The 26,117-nt window shown below is 44.3% G+C and overlaps 1 protein-coding gene and 1 long non-coding RNA gene across 5 annotated transcripts in view; one reads left to right on the top strand and one right to left on the bottom strand.

Annotated features, from left to right (window-relative positions):
* LOC309643627 overlaps window positions 1–16,070 on the bottom strand; it is a 98,233-nt gene extending 82,163 nt beyond the window's left edge. The window contains exon 1 of the long non-coding RNA XR_014253910.1: window positions 14,707–16,070. This is a non-coding gene — a long non-coding RNA (uncharacterized lncRNA). The remainder of the gene's footprint in view (window positions 1–14,706) is intronic.
* Window positions 16,071–16,160: 90 nt separating this feature from the next.
* LRATD1 (LRAT domain containing 1) lies at window positions 16,161–21,705 on the top strand. Of its 4 annotated transcripts, none has more exons than XM_082426449.1 (4): window positions 16,163–16,425; window positions 17,411–18,484; window positions 20,307–20,338; window positions 21,140–21,705. In XM_082426449.1, exon 2 carries the CDS (start codon window positions 17,447–17,449, stop codon window positions 18,326–18,328), a length of 882 nt encoding a protein of 293 aa, XP_082282575.1. In that variant the 5' UTR covers window positions 16,163–16,425; window positions 17,411–17,446; the 3' UTR covers window positions 18,329–18,484; window positions 20,307–20,338; window positions 21,140–21,705. The 4 variants fall into 4 exon arrangements, with proteins under 4 accessions (XP_082282576.1, XP_082282575.1, XP_082282574.1 ...); XM_082426448.1 differs by lacking the exon at window positions 21,140–21,705 and adding an exon at window positions 20,439–20,661; XM_082426450.1 differs by lacking the exon at window positions 21,140–21,705 and having other exon boundaries at window positions 16,161–16,495; window positions 20,307–20,661.
* The last annotated feature ends 4,412 nt before the right edge of the window (window positions 21,706–26,117 follow it).

Raw genomic sequence — 26,117 nt, 5'->3', positions numbered from 1 at the left:
TAGGGAAGGAGCCCGGAAGCAGTATCCAGGTACAAAAGGAGTGTGAGAATATCTAGAAGACAAGCATTTGTGTATTTTGCATTTTGCAAAGGGCTAGGAAAACCACCTTGTCTGCCCTAGATAAGGATGCCCTACCACCAGAGCTGGTACTCCACTGAGCTCCTGGTGAAAAGGCAGCTGGCTGTGCACCCAGACACATTAGCTGAATTTTCTGGAACAAGGGATTAGCATATACACCAAAGTTTTTAAAATGAGTCCCATGATTCACTTAGTGAACTGACTTACATATTAATTTTAAGGAAATCATCCCCTACAGTATCATTGTGCTTTAAAGGTAGTTTTGCTCTTTACTGGGAAGATGAAAGGGTGAAACGCTGACGAGAAAGAATTAACAATGTACATAGACAATTAAATAACACATTTAAGGAAGAAATCATGTTAAAACAAAGTGCTGGGGCTTTCCTGGTGGTGCAGCGGTTAAGAATCAGCCTGCCAATGCAGGGGACATGGGTTCGAGCCCTGGTCTGGGAAGATCCCACATGCCAGGGCGCAACTAAGCCCCTGTGCCACAACTACTGAAGCCTGCGTGCCTAGAGCCCGTGCTCCGCAACAAGAGAAGCCACCGCGATGAGAAGCCCGCGCGCCGCAACAAAGAGTAGCCGCAACTAGAGAAAAGCCCGCGCGCAGCAATGAAGACCCAATGCAGCCAAAAATAAATAAAATAAATAAATTTTTAAAAAAATGCTACCTCATAAAAGATGGAAATCCACAACTAAGTACTGATACAAATTTCAATGATTTGGGGAGGCTGAAATCGTTTTATTTTTTTGATTATAAAAACAAGGAGTCGGTTTATTCTGAAATCCCAGGAGGTTCTCTATAAAGTGACAATGTTCAAACATGTTTTAAAGGAGACACAGCATACATGGGCAGGTAAGCACACCTTTTCTCAACTGTGGTAATATTGCCCTGGCAGCTCAGTCTATGCCACTGGCCCTTCCCTTTACATGTCCAGGGGAGGGTAAAATCCCTCTGCTTGAAATGCAAAAACTGGATTTGAAACGTCCTCGCCACTCTGCTTTGTCAATTACCATCACACCTGTCCTTCAGAAGCCGGTTTACAAACCCCCAGCCCCACAGACTTGCTAACTTGAATCCACTGACTGTACTTTTTTAAAACGATGACTATCATTTCCAAGGATGTGCTACATGCCTACAAAATACATTTTCAGGCCTACAGATGAGAAATACAGTAAGGTACTGATCTGTTTACATGTCTGTTACCCATGGCAGACATCTAATCCCTCAAAAGGGCTAAATCCCTTGTCATTTCATCTTTGGCTTTATACCCAGTGGTGTTGGCCAGACAGCAAAGACCTTAATAACGTCTGTGAGAGAGAGAGGGAGAATATGAACGAGGCTCAGATAGAAACAAATTTTCCATACTGATGTAAGGATCAGAGATAGAGTTGGAACTCAACGTCTGATCACAAAGCTGCACATGAAGCCATTTCTTCACCTTGAACTCCTTCAGCCCATGAGGCCTGATTGTGAAATGAGGAGTGTTTCATTTACGGCTTGTTGCAGTCAGCTGGGGACAAGAGTGCCAGTAAAAACATCTACTAAATGCTTACATTTTGCCAGGTGCTTTATGTGCTTTGCATGCACTATCTGATATTTTCACACTTGAAAACTGTGCATAAACATGGACACAGAAAGATACATAAAACAGCACATGTTTAATGAATAATCAGGACGTGATCTGCTACATAAATGCCATCCAAACTAAAATCAAAAGAACATTATTAAACCAGAACCAGAGGGGAGTGTGGCCTTCCCTCCCTCCAACCCAGTAGAAACCACTGTGCTCTCATTAGGATAATAATGGTCTTGCTTTTCTTTCGGTTTTACCTCCTAGGCTCATGCATTACCTTACCTGATTATCAAAGTTCCCCAACTGGTAGGTGTTCAGTGACCATCCCTCCTAGGGAGGGGACATTGGAGTACAGAGTTCAGTGCCATGGCCCTGCCCACACAGGTAAAAGGCAGAGCTGCCTTCCAGGGGCAGGCAGTGGGTCCTGGAGCTTTAGTGAGTGCCCTTCTAGTGCTACAGCAGTCTTGGACTTAACTCTAATTTTTGCCCAGAGCTCTCTGATTCACAGCTGCTAAAGAGCTCATGTTCAAGACTTTGGAGCTGGTGTCACCTCTCTAAGAGCACAGCGGGACTCATGATTACATCTGACAACAGGTCTGTGCTCCAATCAAGCCCATTTGTCTCAGCTGGGCGGGGCTGGGGGTGCGGGTGGTGGTAGGGAACAGGAAAAAGTCAGCACCAGGCCACCCCATGCCCCCTCCCCTGGTAGCAGAGTGAAGTACTAGCTCCAAGCACAGTTACACTGGAGGGTCCCTGACTCTGTCTTATACGTAAATAAACCCTTCATTTAAAAACCTTGCTGAATTAAGAGGTTGGAAACAACCCAGAAATCATCCTGTATAACGCCTTAAAATTTGAAAGAGCAAGGAACTCAGGCCCAGAGAGGAAGTAACCTGTTCAAGGTCGCATACAGTGATAAGGAACAGGGGCTGGTAATAAGGGCGGGTAAGTAACACTCCATTAATTGTGCTAAGCTCCCAGCAGAGGTGAGGTGCAATGGTATTTACTTTCCATTCCGGGCTGGCCAACTGGGTGGGTTCATACTCCATTTTGATGAGGTTCTGGGAAGCAAGCCAGCAAACTCCAGGATTTAGATAAAACTAACAGAAATAGTTTCACTGTTTTCCCTAAGCCCAGCGTTGAAGCTAGAGTCGAGTGATCTAGTCAAGGGTAGTTGGTCCCTGTCCCCACACCCACATGAATGACAGGAGACCATGAACATGTGTAGTCAGTAATAAGAATCTGTGGATCGCACTCTACAGTTTATAAAATGCTCTCACACAAGTTATCCCATGTGATCCTCATAAGAATCACATGGGAAGGGAAGGGGCAAAGCTGGGAAGGGGCTAAGTTGGTCATACTATTCCTATTTTAAAGAAAGAAACTGAGTATTTATCCAAGATCATAAAACTAGTGGAGCCAAGGTGACCAGCTCCTATTCCATCACCACACTTGGTGACAGGAGAGAAGAAGAGAGCCTGGGAGATAGAGACAGTGCTTCATCCTTCATGCCATGGTCATGTGACATTGAAAAATATTACAAACAGTATTATTTTTATTAACTCTATGTCTCAAGCATCTCTCAATCATCTTTATATGCCCCGACATCATAGGAACTCAGACAGATAATTTGATTTAAACATAATGCTACCTATAAAGAATTTTTAGAATCACCAAAATCAGTAAGATATGCTGTTGTTCTAAAATAATTTATCCTGTCCTTATTTTCCAATATGGTATCTCTATATATTTGAGTCAGCATGTTTGAGCTACAAGTAACTTTACAAATCACCTGACCCATTTCTCTCATTTTGTGGGTAAAGAAACAGACCAAGACCAAGCAAGTAACCTTCCCCAGTTGACATAACACACATCTATGGAAGAGCCAGGACAAACACCTAAATCTCCTGAGCTCCAGTTCCATGTTCCTTCCACCCACCAATCCATCCAAATCCCATCTTCCTTTGGAGGACCACCCCTGTCCTTATGTATTTCTAAGCCATTCATCCAGAGCACTTTGTCAGGACCTATCAGTACTTATGAATGTGTCTCGTTCATTGTAGCATTACCTCCCTGAGCCACCAACTCCTTCCGTAACCTTCTGGCTGACACCTCCCTTCTCTGAGCCTGAGGTCCTCCCCTATAAATTTCAAATAATCCCTGTGCCTCCCACCTCATACTGTTGTGAACAATAAACTGACACGCAAGTGAAAGAGGCTAATTATCAGTATTTATTACTGGAGTTGCATTGCATTCTATGCAATCTAAGCAAACCACTGTACCTCTCTGTGCCTCAGTTCTTCTGTCTGGAAACGGGAGCCACTACCGTCCAGGATCTAGCCCAGAGTGATGCTGGAGAGACGAGATTTACGTACCCTTATCTCTTCCAAATAAAATGCATTCTAGTTATCAACGTCCTCATCAATTAATCATCACTCTGTTGATCTACATTAATCATGCTTTTGTTTATTCAGTTAGCATTAACTTGGCACTTACTGTGTGCCCAGCTCAATGAGGAGAGGAAGGGCACAGAAGAAGAAGCAGACCCTCGCACTGCCTTCAACAAGACAAAATGACACAACCACAAATAAGACAGAATGATTCTAAAAGAGTGCATACAAGCATTTCAGGGAGGGTAAGAAAGCGATGTCTCATTCTTAGATTAGTCCATTAGGAGGAAGGCTTTTCCATTGCTTTGGAGCAAAACAAAATAAAAGAGACCATAATAACTGTAAGTAGAATCTTATTCCGTGACCCCTCCAAAATCAGCACAAGAGAATTCTGGTCTAGCAGACAGTTTCCTTTCTGGAAGCCTCCCCTGCGTGACCAGCCACAATTAACGCCTCCTTCTCTGAATCCCATTGTTCAGTCCATACTTCCTCTGGGCCTTTCACTCCTCATTATCTTATAGTTGTTTGTAAATCTAGCTTTGCTCACTTACCAGTCCAGAAAGACATTAACTGTGCTTATTCATTTTTCCCTCCCTCCTTTTCCTTCCAACCACACCTATACCTTAAGAGCCATTACACAGGATGGCACTTAGAGATAATTATTGATTTAAATTGGATTGAATGGAGTTGACTACCTGACAAAGGGCAGGTTTGACAATTTTCACAGCCTGGTTCTACTCTCACCATGCCCTTATAATTCTTCTGTTAGTCATCCATTTAAGCCAGGTCACATAACTGAGCGAAGTCAGGGCAGAAGTTTTACCCCACTCATAGAGCAGCTAGGAAACTGCCAAGAGGCCCCAAACACTGTATTTTAAAAACAATCATCACCACTACAAACAGACACATACATGCACACTGCATGACAAACAAACACATACAGATCCTGGTCAAGATGGTAAAGGAAGTATGACTTAGTTTTAGCACCAGCACTTCCATGCCCTGTGGTGTCCATGTCTGCAGCCATTCAGCCACTCAGGGCTACCTCTAAGTCCCCACAGAGTCTCTGAATTTTGGCTCCAGACCCCTCCCTCTCCCATTCATCACCAAACGTCTACCTAATGTCTGCATCCAAAGGATGCCAGTTTATGGGTCCATGCCAGCCTGGTTTCCTGAAAAGCTACCTAATATCTCACCACCCACCCCCATCCTACACATTCCGATTCAGCAGGTCTGGAATGGAGCCCAGGAATGTGGGTTTTACAGATGTTCTCTGATTGATTTTCATGTGTACTCCTGGTTGACCCTTATAATGGAGTTAGATCCCATCTAATTCACATGATAAACAAGTACCATAACACGTGCTAATTCAAAGCCACCCACAGATTTCATGGCTAAGAAAGGACTCAAATCTCCTGATTCCCACTCCAGATTCAGGTCCCTCTTATTAGTACAACAGAGTTGACAAAAGGAAGGAACACTAACTCTTCTTGCTAGTGATTCTCCCTGCATTTCAGAAAGAAACTTCAGCAAGAAAAAAATAAAATAAAAGGATATTTCAAAGCCTATATTATAAGCATACGCTTTCCATAATCAGAAGAGGGAATTCAGTTTGAACATGCAACTTGTATTTAACAACAAGAAAACATAAACAAAACAGAAAGTGCTATGGTTTCAAACTTTCTATTGAAACCACTCCTGAGAATTACTTGAGAAATTCCACTAGTATTTCAACCTGGGAGAAGACAACTTGAGGATTTTATAAATAGCTACTGTCATCCAGATGGAATCTCTCCTTTGCTTTTCAGTCATGTGTTATTATTTGTAATATTTCTAAAATCACTTTTAAGATAATAAACTTGAAAAATCAGTCTCATGGAGACACAGGGTTCTGATGACAAAATAAATAGCAGGGCTGGAGGAGATCGTTAGTGTTTCATTTTAGTTAAAACATCTCATTTGGATGAAGGTCCTCAAGGGCAGGAGGCAATATGTACACATTTCAAATTGGTGGCATTTCACCAAAATAGAGATATTAAGGGAAAATGCAATAAAAGATTGTGTTATACACAAGTGGGAAAAGTGGGGCCCAATCTCATCAGTAGCATAGCAACACTTAACAACACTTTGGCCAAGGTCAGCATTCCTGTGTCCCTCAAAAAAAAAAATAATAATAATAATACAAGTGCATGCTTACATCTACCAAAGGACTTTAATAGTCAGAAGCAGATAAGTTTCATCCCTTCAGTCTCTCTTCATAAATGCAAAGGATAATTCAGTGGAAATTCTAACTAATTAACACTGTTCATTTGCTGACCTAAGGAAACAGATTCAGCTACATAAGATAAGGCATTAACTGCAAGGAAGTAAGCTTTAAAAAAAAATAAGTGTGGGGCAAACAGAAGTGTAAACACTTGGTTATCACCTTATCTCTAATCTGAGAAAGTCTTTCTTCATTGTCATCAAATGTTCAATTCCATTCAAAAGATACTTACCAAAAAAACCAAGAAAAGCACAGCATGAGATTTAAAAGGGATCCCTGATTTTGTTCCTACACCACAAGAGGACACCAGACATTAGTGATCATGTTAGTCAGGATAGACCATGATCTGCTGCATTAACAAAATTAATCCCCAGATCTCCGTAGTTTAGCACAAGAAAGCTTTTGTGTTGTTTTTGCTCACCTATATAAAATGTAACTTAAAGTCAATCCTCTCTTCTATGCAGCTCTCATCCCTGGTTGCTTCCATTTTCACGTCACCACTTTAGAGTTCCTCATTCAAAACGTTCGGACAGAAGAGTCAAAACCCGGAGAGGCACTCTTAGCTGCCTTGGGCTACAGGGGACACAGCACATCTGCTCACATTCCCATCAGTGAGGACTTGGGCACATTGGGTGGAATTCTAAGTACAAGGAAGCTGGAGATAGACAATGTCCCTGCATATCCAGGAAGAGGGACGGCAATGAGAACACAGCATTGTATGTGCCACAGAAAACCAATGAAATGTATGGGAAAAGGAGATGGAACAGACAGCAGCGTCCTTCTGGGCAGCTGGGGAAAGTTCTCCCAGAGAGGTACGATTGGAGTCACCTTTAAGGATGGATTAAGAGGGGAATACAGAGCAGATGCCAAATGGAAGGAACACTGCAATCAAAGCTCCAAAGGCAGGAAAGAGTAGTGTGTGTTTAGAGAACAGTAAGAAAACAAGCCCTGTTGAACAACTGTGAGTGAATAATGGAAGACAGGTATTTGGAAGCAGCTGGGGGAAGATCATATTTTGGAGAGTTAGGAGCTATAGGAAAAGGAGTAGAAATATTTTTTCATTGAGCAGCATTGTGGTCTGTGAAGCCAGACTGCCCAGGTAACCCCAGGTACAACCCAGATGTCCAATCCAGAAAGTTGAAGTCATACAACTCATCCCATTATCCCAATTATCCCACTGGTCACTAATCCCCATTGAGTCTACTTCCTAAGGATATCTCAAAGCCACACATCCTCTATGTCCCCACCAACTCTGCCTTATTCCAGGCCCTCAGGATTGCTTACCTGGTGCCATGGACTGAATGTTTGGGCCACCCCAAAATTCATATGTGGAAACCCTAATCCCCAATGTGATGGCATTTGGAGATGGAGTCTTGGGGTGGTGAAGTTTTCATGGTAGCATTAGTGCCCTTAAGAAGAAGAGATAGGAAAGCTCTTTCTTCCTCTCTCACTCTTTTTCACTCTCTCTCTCCCCAACATGTGACCACGCAGCAAGAAGACAGATGTCTGCAAGCCAGGAAGAGATTCTCACCAGTACCTGACCTTGCTGAGCATCCCTGATCTTGGACTTTCAGCCTCCAGAACCATGAGATATCCATGTCTGTTGTCGAAGCCAGCCTATGGTATTGTTCTAGAAGCCCGAGCTATCTCTCGCCACATCCCCACCCATCTCCTCCCCACCTCTGGCTTCTCTCTCCTTCAGTATAAATCTGACACTATGGGCCGGAATGACCTTCCGAAAAACCATTTCTAAAATGGTAAAACATAAGGGACCCTTCCTGACCTGGCCACGTCTACTTCACATTTTACCAATACCAAACCATTTCGAGGCTTTCTGGAAATATCACATTTTTCATGACTCTTGAGCATTTACATATGCTGCTCCTTTTCACAGAAAGGCCTCCACTCTTTCCTGCTTGGAAAAAAATCATATTCATTCTGCAAAGCCTTTCTGTAAGACAACCTCCCCCCGATCCCTCCCTTAGTTAATAATTCCCTCCTCCGTACGTTTACATGCTTTTAAAACATTTTATTGCTTCCATTCGTTTGCATTGGATTATATCCGGCCAACTCTCCACATACAACAAGAGCTCCACTGAGAACGGGGAATGCGTCCTTTTCACCTTTGAATCCTCAGGCCCAAGCCCTATGCCTGGTTGAGAGTACATGCTCAAAACATGCTTTTTCAATCAAACGTGAAGTTAACATTATGGACAGTATCTAAGGTATTTTCTGGGTCTAATATTCAGGTGTAACAATATGAGCTCCAGTATAATAATAATCATCATAATAGAATAATACAGAATATTATAAAGGAGGAATATGGAGAAGGAAAATGCTATGAACCTAGTAGGGCAGAATTCTTTAATCACACCTAGTAGTTATTAAGACCTTTTTCTGGGCCAGACAGAATTCTGGGCTAGGTGCTTTTAATGTATTATCTCAGTTAATACTCACCAAAACCCCTTAAAGGAAAAATACTATTATTATTCTTCTTCTTCACATTTTAAAGATGATAAATTGAGGCACATAGGAATTCAGCATCTCACCCAAGGCCATACAGCTAATAATAATGGAGCCAGCATCTGAATCTAGCCACTCTAAAAGAGAACCGATCCATAAAACCTGCTCTACGATAAGAGGACAAGCTCAGATATTAGGATCAAAGGCAAAGACACAGAGAGCAATTAGGGCAACATTAAAGCAAGAGGGATGATGGAATGGGAGCAGGAGACCACGCACACTTGAAGCTCGCTGCCCTTGGTAGTTTAGAAATAGGCTGAGTACGTGTTAATAGCAGCGGTATGTTAAGTATATGTTTTTAAATAGAAACCGTACTTTACGAACTATGTGCTATGTCTGCAGTCAGATCCAAACTTCTGACAACTGGAAAATAAATAAACATCTCATTACAATCAATATAATTACTGGGCAAGGAAAACAAAATGAATCAGCATCGGCAGTTAAAACAATGCACCATGACGCCCGAAGGAAAAGCCCTAAAGAACAAGTGAAATGTAAACCTAAGTGGCTACTTCACTCCTGACTGTTCTAAAATAAGTACTTTTCCCCTTTTACTAAATTCTAAAGTGTCTCTAACAATTAGCAATGTATTTATTACAAGTTTACCAGAGATGCCCTGCTCTGTGGTATAGGTTGTAGGGGAATTTTAATGGAAGGGAAAGGAATGGGTAGAGGAAAGAAAGGGAGAAAAAGAGAGAGAGAGAGAGAATTCCTCTGATTCCCAAGAGCTATCACCATCCATTCAATTCTATTCAGTACCTGTGCATTGAACTTCCACCTTGCAGCATGGAAAGAACTCGGTGATGGGGATACTGGTGGAAACATACAGATACAGTTCCTCCTTTTAAAGAGCTCATAGACATAGATAAATAACTAGGCAGCGTCAATATAATCGGGAAAGACCAGAGTGCACCATGAACAAAATCTAAGGCAGATGTGGTAAGTCAGAGAGGGCCACCAAGGAGGAAGTGAAACCTAAAAAGCCTTCTTGCCAGGGGGAGATTGGAGGAAAGAATCTTAGCAGAGGGACCCGAAGCAGTAACACAAGAAAGAGCAATGAGGCAGGGGACAAGGTAAAAACGAACAAGCTGAATTAGGAAAGCTGAAGCAAGATGCAAGAGGGCGAGTAGCAAAAGACGAGGCGGAGCAGCAAACAAGGGTAGATCTTGAAGCCGCCGTATGGACTCGGGATCTTTTCCTAACATCGATGTAGAGTTACTGAGGAGTGGAGGGAGAGTCAGGCAAGGGAGGCACCCACCAAATGTGCATTTTAGAAATCACTCTGATCTACTGTAACAGGGAACTGTGCTCAGTATTCTGTAATAACCTAAATGGGAAAAGAATCTGAAAAATAGATACATGTATAATACATGTATCACTGAATCACTTTGCTGAACACCTGAAACTAACACAACAACTGTTAATCAACTACACTCCAAAATAAAATGAAAATTAAAAGAAGGGGAGATCATTCTGGTTCCAGTGTGGGAGATGACTGTGGAGCAATCCTGGGGTCAGAAGAAACAACTCATAGGCTGTGGCAGTGAGTTAGACGGGAGTTTCTGGTGACTGGGACTAAGGGGGCAGCAGCAGAAATGGACTAAAGAGGAAAGATGAGACATACTCACTGGGGAGAAACAGCAGGAGGTGGCATGGTCCTATGTGACCTGAGGATGAGGGAAAGTGACAGATGATGCCCAGGCACTGGCTTGAAAAACTAGGAGGGCAATGGTGCCTGTCCCCAAAAGGAAAGACACAAGGGGAAGCACATGAAAAGCTGTGCTCAGCTTGGGATATCCTGCCCTTATGGTGTCTGGGGGACAGCCACAGGGTCAAGTCTTCTAGGCTGTTGGATATTTGGGTCCGGTGTTTAGGAGAGAGACGGAGCCTGGAGATTTCCATTAGGGAGTCAGGACATGGTAAGATATGAAAGTCAAAGCAGCAGACAAGATCACAGGATGAGAACGCATTAGGAAGAGAAGCTGGGAAGAGAATTCTGAAGAAAATCAATATTGAAAGGACACGTTGAAGGAAATGAGGCCACAAAACATCATAGGAGGAACAGCCAGAGAAGCGAAGGGAAACCAGGAGACCATGTACAGTGGAAAGTGAAAGAAGAACTTATGTCAATAAGGAGGAAGTTGTCAGCTGCATCACCCGCTTCTGGGAAGCCAAGTAAGGTAAGAACCCAAAAGTATCCATCAGGTTCAATACAGATGGACCACTGGTCTCCCTGGCGAGAGCTGTTCAGTGGAACGATGGGTGCAGAAGACAGCCTGTGGTGGGGTGGGGTAAAGGTGTATTGACAATTCTTTCAAGATAAGAGTGTATCTCAAGGGAGGTGTATAGTCAGGGGATGTTTTTAAGGTGGGAGAGACTTAAACGTGTTTACATGCAACTGGGAAGGAGCTAGTAGAATAAGTAAGATCATAAATGACGGTGAAGAGAAGAGGTGATTGAAAGAGTGAGGTACGAGGGGATGACATTCAGAGTCCAGTGGGATGAACTGGTCTTTGAGAGGAATGGAGCCAGAAAAGGAACAGTAATAGGAGGGGAATTCAGAAGCAATATGAAAAGCAAACCCAGGATTTTCATCAATCAATCAATCAATCAATCAATCAGCAGCCAAACAAGGAATGTAAAACCTGGGAGCAGAGAGTTTCCTTGTTCACTCACGTTTCTGCTCTAACCACAGCCTATTAGCACAGCAAACTGGAGTACAGGAGTTCAAACAACAGAAAAGGGAGAAAATTCCTCAGCTCTGCCCCACGACTACAATATAACTTTTTAAAAAACCACTTAACTTCACACACCTTTGAATGAAAACATAAACATTTACCAGCTTAGTATGAGCAGTCTAAAAGGAGGCTCGCTTCTGTTAGAGATGGACCACAGAATGTCTAGAGTACCTAATTCCAAGTATTTATTAAGCACCTATCTTCAAGGGCTGTCCCAAGAGAATAAGAATAATTTCTTACATTTGAGTAGAGCTTGACCAGTAATTACTCTGCTGCATCTAGAATGCTTGGTGAGACTGTTTAAAACACAGATCCCTAGAGCCCATCCTGAGATTATTTCACTACATCCGGGACAGAGCCTGGGAATCTATATTTGTATCAGGGTCCCGGATGATGCCAGAGGAGAATTTGGAAACCCAATGCTGTATATCAAAGAGCAAACCTTCTTGTACATCATCTAATTTAGAACATGTACTAGGTGTCAGAGTACTCAGGTTGGTGAAGATATCAGGATGAGTATGCTGACTGCCTAAGGCAGTCAAGGACAGGGAAAGGGACAGTTCCCAAAAGGTTAAATGCTAAAATAGGGCATACAATAAAATAAGCAGCTGTATTGAACAATACTTGTGTACGTTTGAAATATATTTTGCTTAAAATTGTTGCACTAAAGAGCTGTAGGTTCATACAATAAAACAGCAAAATAGAAAATCATAAAGACATTATAACTGAAAGTAATCTAGATTCATTCATTCATTTGTTCTGTAAGGATTTAGCAAATATGTATTGAGTGCATACCATATGCCAGTCATTGTTCTTGTAGTACAAAGATAAAATGAGCAAAACAGACATGATTCCTGACCTCGTTCATCTTACAACCTAGAGGGAATACAGACAACAAAATATGTAACTTCGAGGGAATGTGATTATTTACCCCTATCTCTAATTTTGTGGCAATCACAATAACAAATGACAACTCTCTTAAGTTTACACATGCAAAGAGGAGCAGACATTTTTATCTCCTGAGAGGTTACAATCTTCTGAGTCGCATAAACTTCCCTGCTCACTAAAGGAAAGTTTTCTTCCAGATATTTCTGTAGGTTTTTGAGGTGTGAAAGAAAGAAAGAGACAAACATGGGCATACAATTAAAAGCAGAAAAAACATTTTTAGCAAGCAATGATATAAAGCAGATGGAGAGAATGGACACTCCTTCTGAACCCCTACCTAGAGGGCCAGTTTTAAAGGATGACAGTTTGAGCCAAGGACCCGGTCAGTAAAATCTGGGAGAAAGTATTTCATACAGTGCTGAAGAAGGAACCAAGAGGAAAATAAGGAGGATGATACACCAGACGGCACCAAAAGAAAAGGTAACACACGTATAATTGACTCCTTATCACTCCTCTGTTTACCATTGTCCATACATATTCCTCAAACCATGAAGTATTCACTTAAAAACAATTCAAAATACTATGGGATACAGGATGTAATCAGTCCCAGGGCTCACACACAGAAATCTATACAGAGTTGCAGACTCTAAATTAGTCTCAGGATAGACAGAGCAATCACCACCTTAAGACAGAAGCAGTGCCACACCCTGGCCAGGGACAGCCTTGGACACTTCATCTAGGGTTAACTTTTGCCTGGGGCAAAGGAGAGACAGAACTGGACAGTCATCTTAACAAGTAGGACATGGGACCCTCTCCCCTCTCCCCTCTTCCGACAACAAAAACAATAATAATAATACGTAGCATTGATTGAAAGCTTACTATGTGCCAAGAATACTTGCCTGCATGAACTCACAACAACGCAATGAGATAGATACTATTTACCCACAACCTTCATATGAAGAAACTGACTCCTGGAAAAGTTAAGTAACTTACTCAAAGTTATCCAGAGCCAAAATATTGAAGTAGAATTCAAACTACAATAGTTGGCTTCTTGAGTCTGCTCTTTTGATGACTGTATTCTGCCTCTGGTGACACTGTATTTCCTCAGTGGGAAAGAAGGCAGGATGGGGTAAGAAATAATAGACAAAACGATTAGCAAACAATATTTTGTAATGAAAATAAAAATTGGGTTTTCTAATATAGATATCTGATTGGCCTATTTCTTACTTTGTTATACTTCTAATTGCCAAAAGGCCAAAAAGAGTAGATGCATTTTTCTTAGTTTACTTTTAGTTCTTTCTTCCCCATGCCTCAGAGACTTAATGTGTTCTCTGCCTTCTGTTTCAAGGGGACCATGGGGCGGGGGGGCGGAGGGGATTCTCAGGGCATTTATTTTCCCTGGTGATTACTAAAGCAGTAAGCCTTTTATCCTGGCAGGGGGAGGGGATGGAAAGGAGATTCAAAATATTGCATATTGATATTTCAAACTTTTGGCACTGTATCTCAAAGCCCTGACAACATTTTATGTTAATTATCCTTTGAATGAAGGGAAGTTAAGCAAAGAAGAGCAGCCTGCTTACTCTGTAGTCTGGAGCAGGGCGGAATCGGACAGGTAGAACGGAACACAGCATCCCATGCAAATATGTTGTAAATGTTTGTGCACAGGATTTGATCTTGGGACGGACAGAGGATAAAAAAATGATTCAGTGTCAAGCCCTGAGCTACTTTCACTGAGTTCCTCTCAGACACCAGTAATGAACTCTTCAGATACTCCTCGCAGAGATCCCTGAAGTCCAGTGTATAACCAGGCCCATAACTCACTTCTGATCTCTGAAGCCACTTGTTCGATTCTCTGGACTTCAGGGCCAAAATGAGTTATTATTTATAGCAAGTATAAAAAAGGTCATCACAAGCTGTGGTCACTTCCAAGGATGGCAGCTGGTATTCTCATAACTTGCACGTGGGCAATGGCAAAATTTTTAAAAAGATTTATGCACATCAAATACATACAGATGGTCATTTTAAAGCCACTTTTTCCATCAATACTTATTAACCATCTAATTTGATAAATCACTGTATTTGGAGGCTGTGGGTTATACAGAGGCCTTCAGAAAGCAAACATGCACTGGAGACTCTGCAATTTGAAAATATTTAAGCAGAATCATCTATCAAAAATTTTTTTTATAATATGTATCAGTTCTCATGTAACCTGGGGCCGATCAGCTAACTTCTCTGGAACACCAGTTTTCTTACCTTATGCAACACGATTTTATTCATTCAACCAACAGTAGAGCCAGGTTAAAGACTGGTCCTGAAATCCCATAGACCCTGGATAGATTGCTGGCGCTGGTATTTGGGCCTCAGTTTCCATTTGTTGCAATGGGGATGTTAGTGAATCCCCTACAGAGGCAGGGAGATTAAGTCATTTACTTAAACATCAAAACGTAGTGCCTAGCAACTTGTAAGTGGTCAATACTTGTTGACTGTTTTCATTTTCGTTACTGCTGATGGAACCCATTCTATACCAGTACTGTTAAAAAGGTCCAGAATACAAAATTATGTAGAACACGAGTCAATCCTCAAGGCATTCACTTTGTAAAGAGGAAGAAAGTCAACAGAGATGTGTAATAAAATGGGATGAAAGCACTAAGAGTTTGTACCAGCTGCCAAGGGCGCACAAAGAGGAAGCACCCAGTTTTCCCTGGGTAAAGAGAGTAGGCTCCACCGAGAAGCTGCTGGAGCCCAGCCTTGAAAGTAGAACTAGATGTCTAAGAACTCTTCAGGTTTTAACGTTATAAGCTTTTTAAACTGTTGATCTAAAATTTCACATGTGTGAAAGTCACCTTTCAGCATCCCATATCCAGAGCGCATTCATTAACTTTCCATCCAGGAATGCAATCATTAATTACTGCTGGACACCCTTCTCCCACGAAACCAAACAAAAATCCCTTAGCAATGGCAGTTCTGGGGGTTGGAAAACAAGATTATGTCCCACTGTCGACATTCGTGATGCGCCCCCTTCACAGACAGACCATTGGAGGCCCAACTCTGGCCCAGTCAGGGAGGGGGTTGGTCAAGGCTCCGACTTTTCATTCGCGTTTGACACCGCGCTCCTTTTAAACCAGGCGCCAGTGCTGGGTCAGCAGCTTCGCACAGGTCAAAGGAGATGAACCGAACACCGCAGGCACAATTTCAAAGGCATCGGTGCCCGGCAGGAAAAAGTCTGTGCGCCGAGGACCAGCCCAGGGGCCCTCAGGAACCCAGGCTCAGGGGTCCGCAGCAGGGCCCCCGGGTGCCCGCCTCTGACAACGTCGTTCCCCGCCCGGGGCCGCGCAAAAGGCTCGGGGTGCACCGGGGATTCTTCTCCACCCTCAGACTCAGCTTGGTCGCTGGAGTCTGTTCTCCCGGAACGGAGAACGCGGGCGGACGGCGCGCCCAGTCACGATCGGTACGCGAAGCTGCTGGCTGGAAGCGGGCCGAGCCACCGTACGGAAGCGCCCCGCCCCTCGCGCGCTCCCGGCCGGCGCTCACACCTAGCTCCCGGGGGCGGCGCGCGCTCCGGTGCGCGGGGGCGGGGCGGGGCGGGGCGGAGCGCGCGCTGGAGACCCGCCCCTGCTCCCCTCCCCCTCCGGCGGAGATTGACGAGCCCTGGGCATCAGCCCCAACCAATGAGCGCGTCCGGGGGCGGGCCCTGCAGCCAGCTGCTTTGGCTACTTAGAGTCGTCGGCTGGGCTGTAAGAAACCAGAGCGGAGTCGGGACTGTCCAGGTGGAGCAGGCGCCCCTGCCAACGCGGACCGGCAGGCGCACGGGCGTCGCGGCGGGGACCCCACCGCACGGATCCGCGCGGGGCAGAGCCGAGCCGCAGCCCCACGCGCCGCCCAGGACACGCTCGTCACCACCACCTCCGCAGTACCCATGGGGACCTGGAGACTTTAAAGGAGTTTGGGGTTTCGGGAGCAGGGAAATCACGGGTACGGAGAGGCAGCTTTCTTTGCCTTGGAAACGTGTTTTCTTCGTCCGATTGTTTGGACCCTGTGCCGGGTAGGAGGGAGAGGGGACTTCTGGCTGAAAGTGGGCCTCGCCACACAACCCGCACCCACACCGGCACACACACACCGCACTGGCTTCCCCCATCCTTCCCTTGCCTCTTTGTTAGGTTATTTTAGACAGAGCAGCCTCGCCCTGGCGCAGCCAGATTGGCTCTGCTGGGGAGAGGGCAGGAGAACTAAGGGGCAGAGTGCACCTGCCTGTGTGGGCAAGCGTGCCCGGGTGCGTGGGTGTACGTGCACTGGCGAGCGTGCCAGCGTGGGGTTGGAATCGTGTACGAAGGTGGGGGTCTGAGTGTGTCGTCGCGAAGGTTTGTCATTGCATGTGACATTAGCACACCGGTGTACCAGCCTGTCGGTGTCTGGACTCCAAGTGTGCAAAATTGTGCTGGGGTCAAGTGGGTGCCCGTGAACGTGTCCGATGGTCATTGTGCGAGGCGCTGTCGGGGAGGAGCACGGACCTAGGGTAAAACTGAGAGGTGGGCTGGAGAGGGTGGCGGCTGAAAATGTGAGCGCAGCTTGCTCCAAGCTCTGGGGCCTGAGGCGCTCCTTCTTTCTTCCAACCCACCCCTCCGTCCTTTCCTGGGTGTCCCGACTCCCACGCTGCCACAACCCGCGCTGTCCTTCCCACTGGGACCCCGCACGCCCTCCCGCGCTCCTGCCTGTTCTCTTGTGGGAGTTGGACCGGGTTCCCGTACAAGGTCCGAGGCTGCGTGGTGGCGTCCGCTCTCGCCCGCCGGACTGCTGGCTCCCGTGCCGGTCCTGGCCCCGGGGAGGCAAGGTGGACTCGGCCGGGGCGGTTGACTCCAGTGCAGGCGCGCGGGCGGCCAGGTCCCAGGGGCACTGCTCGTCCTGGGGAAGGGCAGCGCGACTCTGATCGTGTCTCTGCGTCTCCTCTGTGCTTCCGCAGATCCCCGCTTCTGGCCCTCGCCTCGCCGCGTCATTGATGGGCAACCAACTGGACCGCATCACCCACCTCAGCTACAGCGAGTTGCCCACTGGGGACCCGTCGGGGATCGAGAAGGACGAGCTGCGGGTCGGGGTCGCCTACTTCTTCTCGGATGAGGAGGAGGACCTGGACGAACGAGGCCAGCCCGACAAGTTTGGCGTGAAGGCCTCCCCGGGCTGCGCCCCCCGCCCGGAGAGCCCCAGCCGTCGCCGCCGCCACCACCTGCTGCACCAGCTGGCCCTCAACGAAACTCAGTTCTCCGCCTTTCGGGGCCAGGAATGCATCTTTTCCAAAATGAGCGGCGGCCCTCAGGGCGCCGACCTGAGCGTCTACGCGGTCACGGCGCTGCCCGCGCTCTGCGAGCCCGGCGACCTGCTGGAGCTGCTGTGCCTGCAGCCCGCGCCAGAGCCGCCCGCGCCCGCCCCGCACTGGGCCGTGTACGTGGGCGGCGGGCAGATCATCCACCTGCACCAAGGCGAGATCCGCCAGGACAGCCTGTACGAGGCGGGCGCGGCCAACGTGGGCCGGGTGGTGAATAGCTGGTACCGCTACCGCCCGCTGGTGGCCGAGCTGGTGGTGCAGAACGCCTGCGGCCACCTGGGCCTCAAGAGCGAGGAGATCTGCTGGACGAACTCGGAGAGCTTCGCCGCTTGGTGCCGCTTCGGCAAGCGGGAGTTCAAGGCGGGAGGGGAGGTGCCGGCCGGCACGCAGACCCCGCAGCAGCAGTACTATCTCAAGGTGCACCTGGGTGAGAACAAGGTGCACACGGCCAGGTTTCACAGCCTGGAAGACCTCATCCGCGAGAAGCGCCGCATCGACGCCAGCGGCCGCCTGCGTGTGCTCCGGGAGCTCGCCGACCTTGCGGACGACAAGGAGTAGCCCGGGGCGGGGGAGCCGCCCGCCCCTCCGGTCTCCCCGCGCCCCGCTCCCTCCCCCGCACGCGGCCTTCCAGGCCGGCGATTCAGCACCCCCCCGACCCCCTTGAGTGGCCGCCGGCAGCGGCCAGCGCCCGGGCTGCAGCCTCGCATCTTTCTGGCAAGTGGCAGGTAGTCCCAGTAACTGGTCCCGGGACTGAAGGGGCCGCGCTCGCCCGGCTGAGACCCCCAGTGGTGATGATGGTGTTGGGAGACCCAGCGTGCGCTTGCCCCTTGAGTTGTAAGTGGGGAGAGGAGAACGGGCCGAGGGGAGCAGGGACAAGGCCTCCCCCAAGAGTCACTGGTCTAGTGACTAACACCCGACCTACTAGAAAGGGACCATCACCGCCCCAAACGTGCACACACAGACCGGTGGGAGGTGAGAATTGATCCTTTCAGGGCACGGTTCAGCCCCAGTATGGATGTGTCCCCAGACTGCAGGGTTTCCAAGAAATCGAGCCTGTCCCTCATGCACCTGTGAATAATTCCACTAGGGAGCAAGTACTTCGGGACTCCGGGTTATCCCAAGGCTGCCCGGGACTTTTTCAGCTCTCCAGTCCCTGGTCTCCTGACATTGTATCCCAGGCTCCGGGCTAAGCTAGACAGTGTTTGCTTCCCGTTCTTTCCACCGAGGGAAGCGAACGCCACTCCCCACCGGCATTTGCCTGTGAGTCTCCCTTGCTGGCAGAAAGGATGCCTTCCCGGTCCCGGGAGGATAATGGCGCAGCGAATTTGGTGAGGAGAGCCGGCCCCGCCCCCCTGGCCAGGAGAAGGTTCACCAGGTGTCCGCGAACTTGAATCTGAAAAGGGCGCTTGTTCTCAACCCTAGATGGTTCCCTCCTTGGGCTGCGTTTCAAAAATAACCACAGTTTTAAAGGGGTTGGAGGAGACGGAGGGGAAAGACATGGCAACATTCCAGAAACCAGCATTATTACAGCACCATAGCCAGTGTATTTAGTTTGGCTTTTCCTAACACAGAAATCTCAGAAGGTGGGGAAGTGGAAATAAAGTCTTAAAATCGAGAGAGCAGTTGTCCAAATATGTCAACAAAGCCTATCGTGTTGATGTTTTTTTATTGACCATTTTAGCAACATGCTAATAAAATTTCAAATTGAAATTTTTATTTTCATGGCTTTAATCCATGATAGTTTAAATACTGGGGGCCATTAAGAGTGGATTTAGCTAAAAGCTTAGCTAACATTGCCTTTTCACTCTATTTTTCTCAAACCTTATGAGAATTCTGTTTTTGAATATTGTAGTTAATTTTTTGGCTTTAACGGCAGCCCTATAATGGTGGAGTTGTTAATCCATGTGTATATTGTGCTGAATTTCCGTCAGTTAAGGGGTTTACTGCTTCGGTGGAAATTGCTAGCAGGTTCCATGATGTTAATTTCTCGATGTTGTATACCACTACCATTCCACATTTGCATTTCTATTTTTCTTCCTCTCCCCCTTATCTTCTTAAAGAACGAGTGTAGAATTGGTGGCTTTTTCCCCCTTCTCTTTAGCCAGTCCCACAATTCATTCCTGAAAACCGGAAAGAACTTCTAGGATCAGGACGATCGTATGGTTTTCAAAAAAATTAAGGCTGTTTGAAACCCCTTCCTTGGGTAAGGACTTACCAACTTCTCTCCTGTGCTGCAGCCCCAGCCTGATTAACTGTTACTTGATTCAGTGTGTGTCAGACACACCTCCAGCATCTACGTTCCGTCCCTTCCAGGGGAATTTGTCAAATAACGGTGTTTAGCTAATTGTTGCAAGCAATCGCCTACTGACAGTTGTGATTTAGTTGGACAGCAAATATTATGGCCAAAGCCAGTTTCTTGGCATTTCAAAAATAATGCAATAAAAACTAGTCGAGGTTAGCTGCGACTGGAAATGCCTTTCTTTTGTTTGTTTTCATGGTAAAATGATTCATCTCTGTTTTGTTTTTTGGTTTTCAGCCTGGATTCATTCCCTGATCTTGACTCAAAAGGTCAGCTCAATGAACTATGAACTAGAGTATTTTTCTTAAGCCTATTGAGTGATTTATTTTTTAAAAAATGTTTAAATGCCTATCTATGCTTTTCTTTCAGCACATACAACAGCAAAACTTTTGTAATAACAAACTTAACATTTGCATGTATGGAGAACTGGAAATCATTTATTTCCCTAACTTATTCCCCTTTCAAATAACAGATGTCAGATCCTAAACTGAAGTTCTTTATTGTATCTACACAGCCCACATTCTTTACTGTGTCCTCCTACTGTATCTTGGCTCTCTGCTGTATTAAATACCATCCTAAGCATTTGTTCGAACAGGACTCCTTCTTGACATTTTGTCTTCTACCTGTCACTCAGAGGGTGGGACTTTAGCAAAAGAAATGAATGGTCTCTTACACCTAATACTGAGATTTATTTCCTCTGATGGCACATAATCTGATTTTGCTCTTACTAAGAGGGTCACTATAACAGAGGCTTAGGTTGATACTTGCTGAGACTAGATTAGCAATAAAAATAAGAGTTTGGCAGCCAAAGTAGCACTCATGACTATATTGTCTATTAAGGATTGGGTTGATGATGACACTTCTACAAATTCACAATAAAAAAACACTAGTTACAAAGGGAACTTGAAAGGTCTGTATATTCCTTATATTACTCCTGAAATATTTGTTATCTGTTGGTCAGTGTTAATAATAACCAGTGGCAGAATAATTCTAATTGTAGTGCAGCATGAAGAGGCTATTATCAAGATATTGTCTAATAGTTTTATGCTGGAAAACGTGTCTATTTTTAGGACGTTCTCAATGGGAATGACACCAAGAAGGTGGAAGGTCTCTTGGAAGATGGTACCAGTAGACTTGATTTTTATTGAGTAGATATAATATCTCTGGATGTTATCAGAGTTATAGAAACTAAGCCAAAAGCCTCCTGATGTTTTAATAGAAGTCAGGGATTTAGTCTGGGTTTTCATTATCCTCAAGAGAACAGAGCTTCATAGTAACTTTCATGATGTTGAGTGTGGCCTTGCTGGTGGTCGGTCCCGTCAGTGATGTGGTGTAGAAGAAAACTATCCATAGACCCCCATTCTTTCTCACTTTCAGAAGGTGATTCTGAAAAGCAAACTACTAAAAAAAAAGATGAATATTTTTACTTCAAGGAGTGCTTTGCTACACATTTGGTAATTAAGAAAAAAAAGGAGGTGGAATGGGGAGAAGGGAGGCTAGGCTTACTTTAAACAAAACCAGTCCTGAAACACTGTTATTCTCAAAGTATATCTTTGTATATAAAAAAAAAATTCTGTAGAAGTTACATGTATTGCATTTCTTTTTTAAAAAATTAAAAGTATATTAATGAGCCAAATAGATATAAAGTTCCTCAGTATTTAAAAATTTAAATGCCTGTCATGACTGTATTTTATTAAATGAAGCAGTACCATCAAGTCACTGAAAGTTATAAAACACTTGTGGCAGATTAGAACATCAAACACAGAAGCAGCTGTAAGTTCAATGATGTTACCTGATTTTACTAGACTTTCAGAATTTTGTTGTTTATCTTCCTCTTTGTGTCATGTTTTTGTGGTGAACACTTTTGTTTGAATAATATTTTTTTTCCAGAAAAGCATGCTATTGCTGTTTACAAAAGAATTACCTGAGTAATCCATTTATCCTAACAGTCTTCAAACATTACCTTATTGATTATGTTGTGTGTGTGTGCTTTCAACACCCCTAAGAATTCAGTGTCTTTGGCATCTAATAAATGGAGCAGGGTCAAATTTCAGTGAAATTAATACTAACTGTACAAACATAACAGAGCTACCTGATTTACTTTTATCTACATGTCTATTTTTAAATCATTCTGCTTTCTCTTTTTTAGACAAATGAAGAGAACCTAGTTAGGTGGGCCTTTCAGAGATGATATGCCACATGCATAAAGGGTCTGCAGGTGAAAAACACAGGCTTCCAGATTTCTGGAAACATTAAGAAACATTCTGGAAACATTTAGAAAATGGTTGTCTGAGATCCAACTCGATATTTTTGCTGACAATCACTAGCTATTAGCAGAATATATATATGTGTGTGTGTGTGTGTTTGTTTATATACACTCACATATTTATAATCCTTATACATGTATATATATGTATACACATACATATAATAATTTACACATGTCATATATGCAAATGTGCATGTGTACGCATGTATATAAATACATTTCTACCTATAGCTAATAATTATGATTTCATTCAGAGATATAGATATATATACACACATACATGCAAGCTATTTAAAAATAAAATGGAGAGTGACTTGAGATCTACAAAAACAGGAGGAAACATTCTAGGGTGCAAAATAGCTAATAAGTAACTGGGACAGCAAGGCAGCTCTGCCTAAAACGAAGCATAAACAAAAAGAAGAAAATGTGGGAGTTGCAGTTAGTTTTAGTCTCACTTTTAGAAGACTATGTTCCTTGTTTCTCTAAAATCGACAAAAGATTCAAAGGAAAGCTGTAAAGATTAGAAAGTAATTGCGAAAGAAGACACAAAATGAAGTGGAGAGGTTATGAGAGGATAAAATAAGCTAATAAGCTTTTCAACAGGGGATACCTGTTCTCCATTCGAACTGAAGACAGAAAAGCTAAGATCTTATTTTCCAACCATTTCATAATTTATAAAATCTCTGATTTCATAACTCATAGGTTGTATGTTTACCTCATTTGAACTTGCAGTATAAGAGATTTAAGCATTTGAATACGTTAGGGAAAAGGAAAAATAGTCTCCTCTGCCCTTACCGGAGGTGAGTTTTGTGATTATTGCATTCATGGGCAGCACCCAGATGAACAGTTCCCCATACTGTGGGTTCGGCACATAGTAGGTGCTCAATAAATATAACACTGGGGCATTTCTCTACTTTACATGGTTCTCAGTGACAGTTGATCACTTGGAAAACCAGAAATCCCACCACCTGGCTTGTCTGTAAGGGAAACTTAAATTTCTTTCACAGAAATTGGAGGGGTTTCCCACCTCGGAAGGCTCACAGAAATATAATTTATGAAGCTTAAGGCTGATTTCAGTTAAAGGGTATTCTGCATGTTCTGTTTGCTTCTAGGGAAAACAAAAACAAAAACAAAAAAATGACTATCAAAAATCCAAAGACAAAATGTTCTCTTATCATTTGCTTGGAAAGGGGAAAGCGAAATAATAATTCTGACAAAAACTTCCACAACTTCATCTCTCATTTACCTCAAGGAGAGATTTTTCTCGCATGAAATCACAAGATTATTCCTTCAGAAGGAAGCTTATTTTTGAAGCTCTTGCTAAAAATCTTCCTTAGATGTGCAGGGGGAAACCTACTAGATTGTTACTTTAACTCTCTGGGAAAATTAGATTTGATGGAGTTTGGTCATGGGTGTTTTTCTAAATAAACATTACTCATATATTAACATTTCCAAATAATTGCTATGCCCATTGGCTTTTATAATCCAATTATTTTTTTTTAATGTGAACATGAGTTCTGAGCTTAATTTGGTTCAAAGAGGAGAGGCTTGTAAAATAGTAGGTGTGGATAGAGCCAATGACTTAAATTTTAAGCATAAAATAAATGCTTCAGAAGTTAATTTGAGCTATAATACATTCAGTGTTCCAAAAAATAGGAAAGATCATATAAGATTTTACTGCTTGTATGCTTCTTAAGGAAATTCTTGCCCTCAATCTGTGAAATAGACATTAATGTTCTACTCAGGCCACAGTGGTAAACTTGAGGGCTTCTTTATTAGAAATATACTGATATTTGCTTTAACAAAGAAGTTATTCTAAAATTCAATCACTTTTCCCTCCAGCAGTCCCACAAGACGCCAGCTCTTTGCTCAGTGCCAAGCCCATTGTTTTCAGGTATCAGATTCTCCTGGGGAATGAGCAGATCTGGTGGCGATTTTGTAAAGCATCTCCCAACTTCTAACAGCACACGCTTTAGTGCTTCTCAGCAGAAGTGTTTGCCCAGGGTCTGAGCCAGAGAGAGGCTAATTAAGGTCAAGGATAGGGCTGCCCCATTTTGCAAATAAAAATACAGGTCCCTCGATTACTTTTGAATTTCAGATAAAGAGGGAATAATCATTTTAGTATAAGTATGTTCCGTGTACTATTTGGGACTTGCTTATACTAAAAATGATGTGTTTATCTGAAATTCAAACAAAACTTCCTGTCCAATATATTATCTGGCAACCCTACTCAGGGAAGACCTCACCATCTCTAAGAAGACAGAGGCCTCTGCATTTTTAGAGCTGACAAACAAAGGACACATCTCCTACCCACATCATGGAAGTCTTATCAGATTGCTCACGTGTCTTTATGGCCAAAGCCAGATTCAGGTCCAGGAACGAGCGTATAGTCCAAGAAAAGCCTCAGAAGAAGAGTTCATAGGCTCCCTAGTCATTGAGAGAGTTGGCTGTGTCTATGTGTAGGTGGGGATGGGGGAGTGTTTCCTGTGTCTCTATTCTTATACCCTTTTGATTGTATTTATAGTACATGCCACCCTTTCTCTTGGGGGTATGACGAATACTTTTCCAGGTACAACCAAAAATGCTCTACGCCACTGGTTTTAATCCCAATCTGGGTCCTCACCTCGCACCTGGCCATTTCATACCTTCCTCACCTGTCTCTCTCCCCCTGGCTTCTCTAGCCAAACACCTGCAGCCATAGTGCTCCTTCTCAGTACAGGCCCATTGCTCACAAGATAAAGGCCAAGGTCCTAGGGGGCAGCAGTCAGGCTGCTCCATGGTCTGACCCCTATGTACAACCAGCTGCATTTCTCTCGACTCGCAGGGTTTTACAGAACATGGAGTGTTCCTTCATTCTTTCATGACTTTCTACATTGTTCCCCTTTACCTAATGGCCTTTCTTGATTCCTGAATGGAAAACCCTTATTCACGCACCCTTCCTGGCCTATCTCTAAACTACCCCTAGCATGGTTTTAGTAATTTCCTTCTGTGTGTTCCCACTGAATTTGCTTACAGCTCCCCCAGACTTGCCTCGACTGTAGATATTGTTTACACCTGTCTCTCCCTACACTGAGCTCTGTTAGAAAAGGCCCTGGGTCTTACTTATTCTTGCAGCTGCAAAGTCAAGCTCTTGTGTTAGGCGTTCAGTTAGAGTCTGTTGGATGCATGGAAGAAGTAGGGAAGGGAGAAGAGTCGGCTGTTCCATAAGTATGTGAGCATTGGCCCACCAGCTCACTCTGAATGGGCTATAAAGACCTATTAACTTACACGTACTTCGCCCTGAGGACCATGCAGTAGAAAATTCGTTTCTGTTTAGAAAATTAGCTGGAATTCTGAGGAGTCTACATTGCATTATATTACCCTACAAATGATGGAGGATTAGCCTTATGTAGTTGAAAAGTTTTCTCTGCCCTGGTTATACCTGTACAAGCATTTCTTAATGAATGAACTTCATGAGTTTCATTATGATGGAAATACAGACTTTCTTCCTCTTGGTAATTTAATTTTTGCCTAGGTGAGACAGCTTTGAGAGTTGCAGACTTAGAAGGCAGCGGAGGAGTGACTTGTAAGACGTGAAGATGAGACAAGGCATTTCCCATATGGGCCACTTCAGTAAATGGGTCCTTGAAAGCCATGTTAAATCAGTACAGAAAATGTCTACCGAAAACCCCAGTCCTGTTCCCTTTTGGGAGGTAAGATCTCTCCCAATCTTAGACTAAGCAAATGCACCTATAGCACGTGTGGAAGGAAGAAGAGGATCCCCTTGCCTAATACTCCAG

Source organism: Balaenoptera physalus (genome assembly GCF_965194825.1).
Source record: "Balaenoptera physalus genome assembly, chromosome: 15".
NCBI lineage: Eukaryota > Metazoa > Chordata > Mammalia > Artiodactyla > Balaenopteridae > Balaenoptera > Balaenoptera physalus.
Note: the sequence above shows the minus strand (reverse complement) of the source record. Positions and strands in the feature narration are given on the sequence as shown.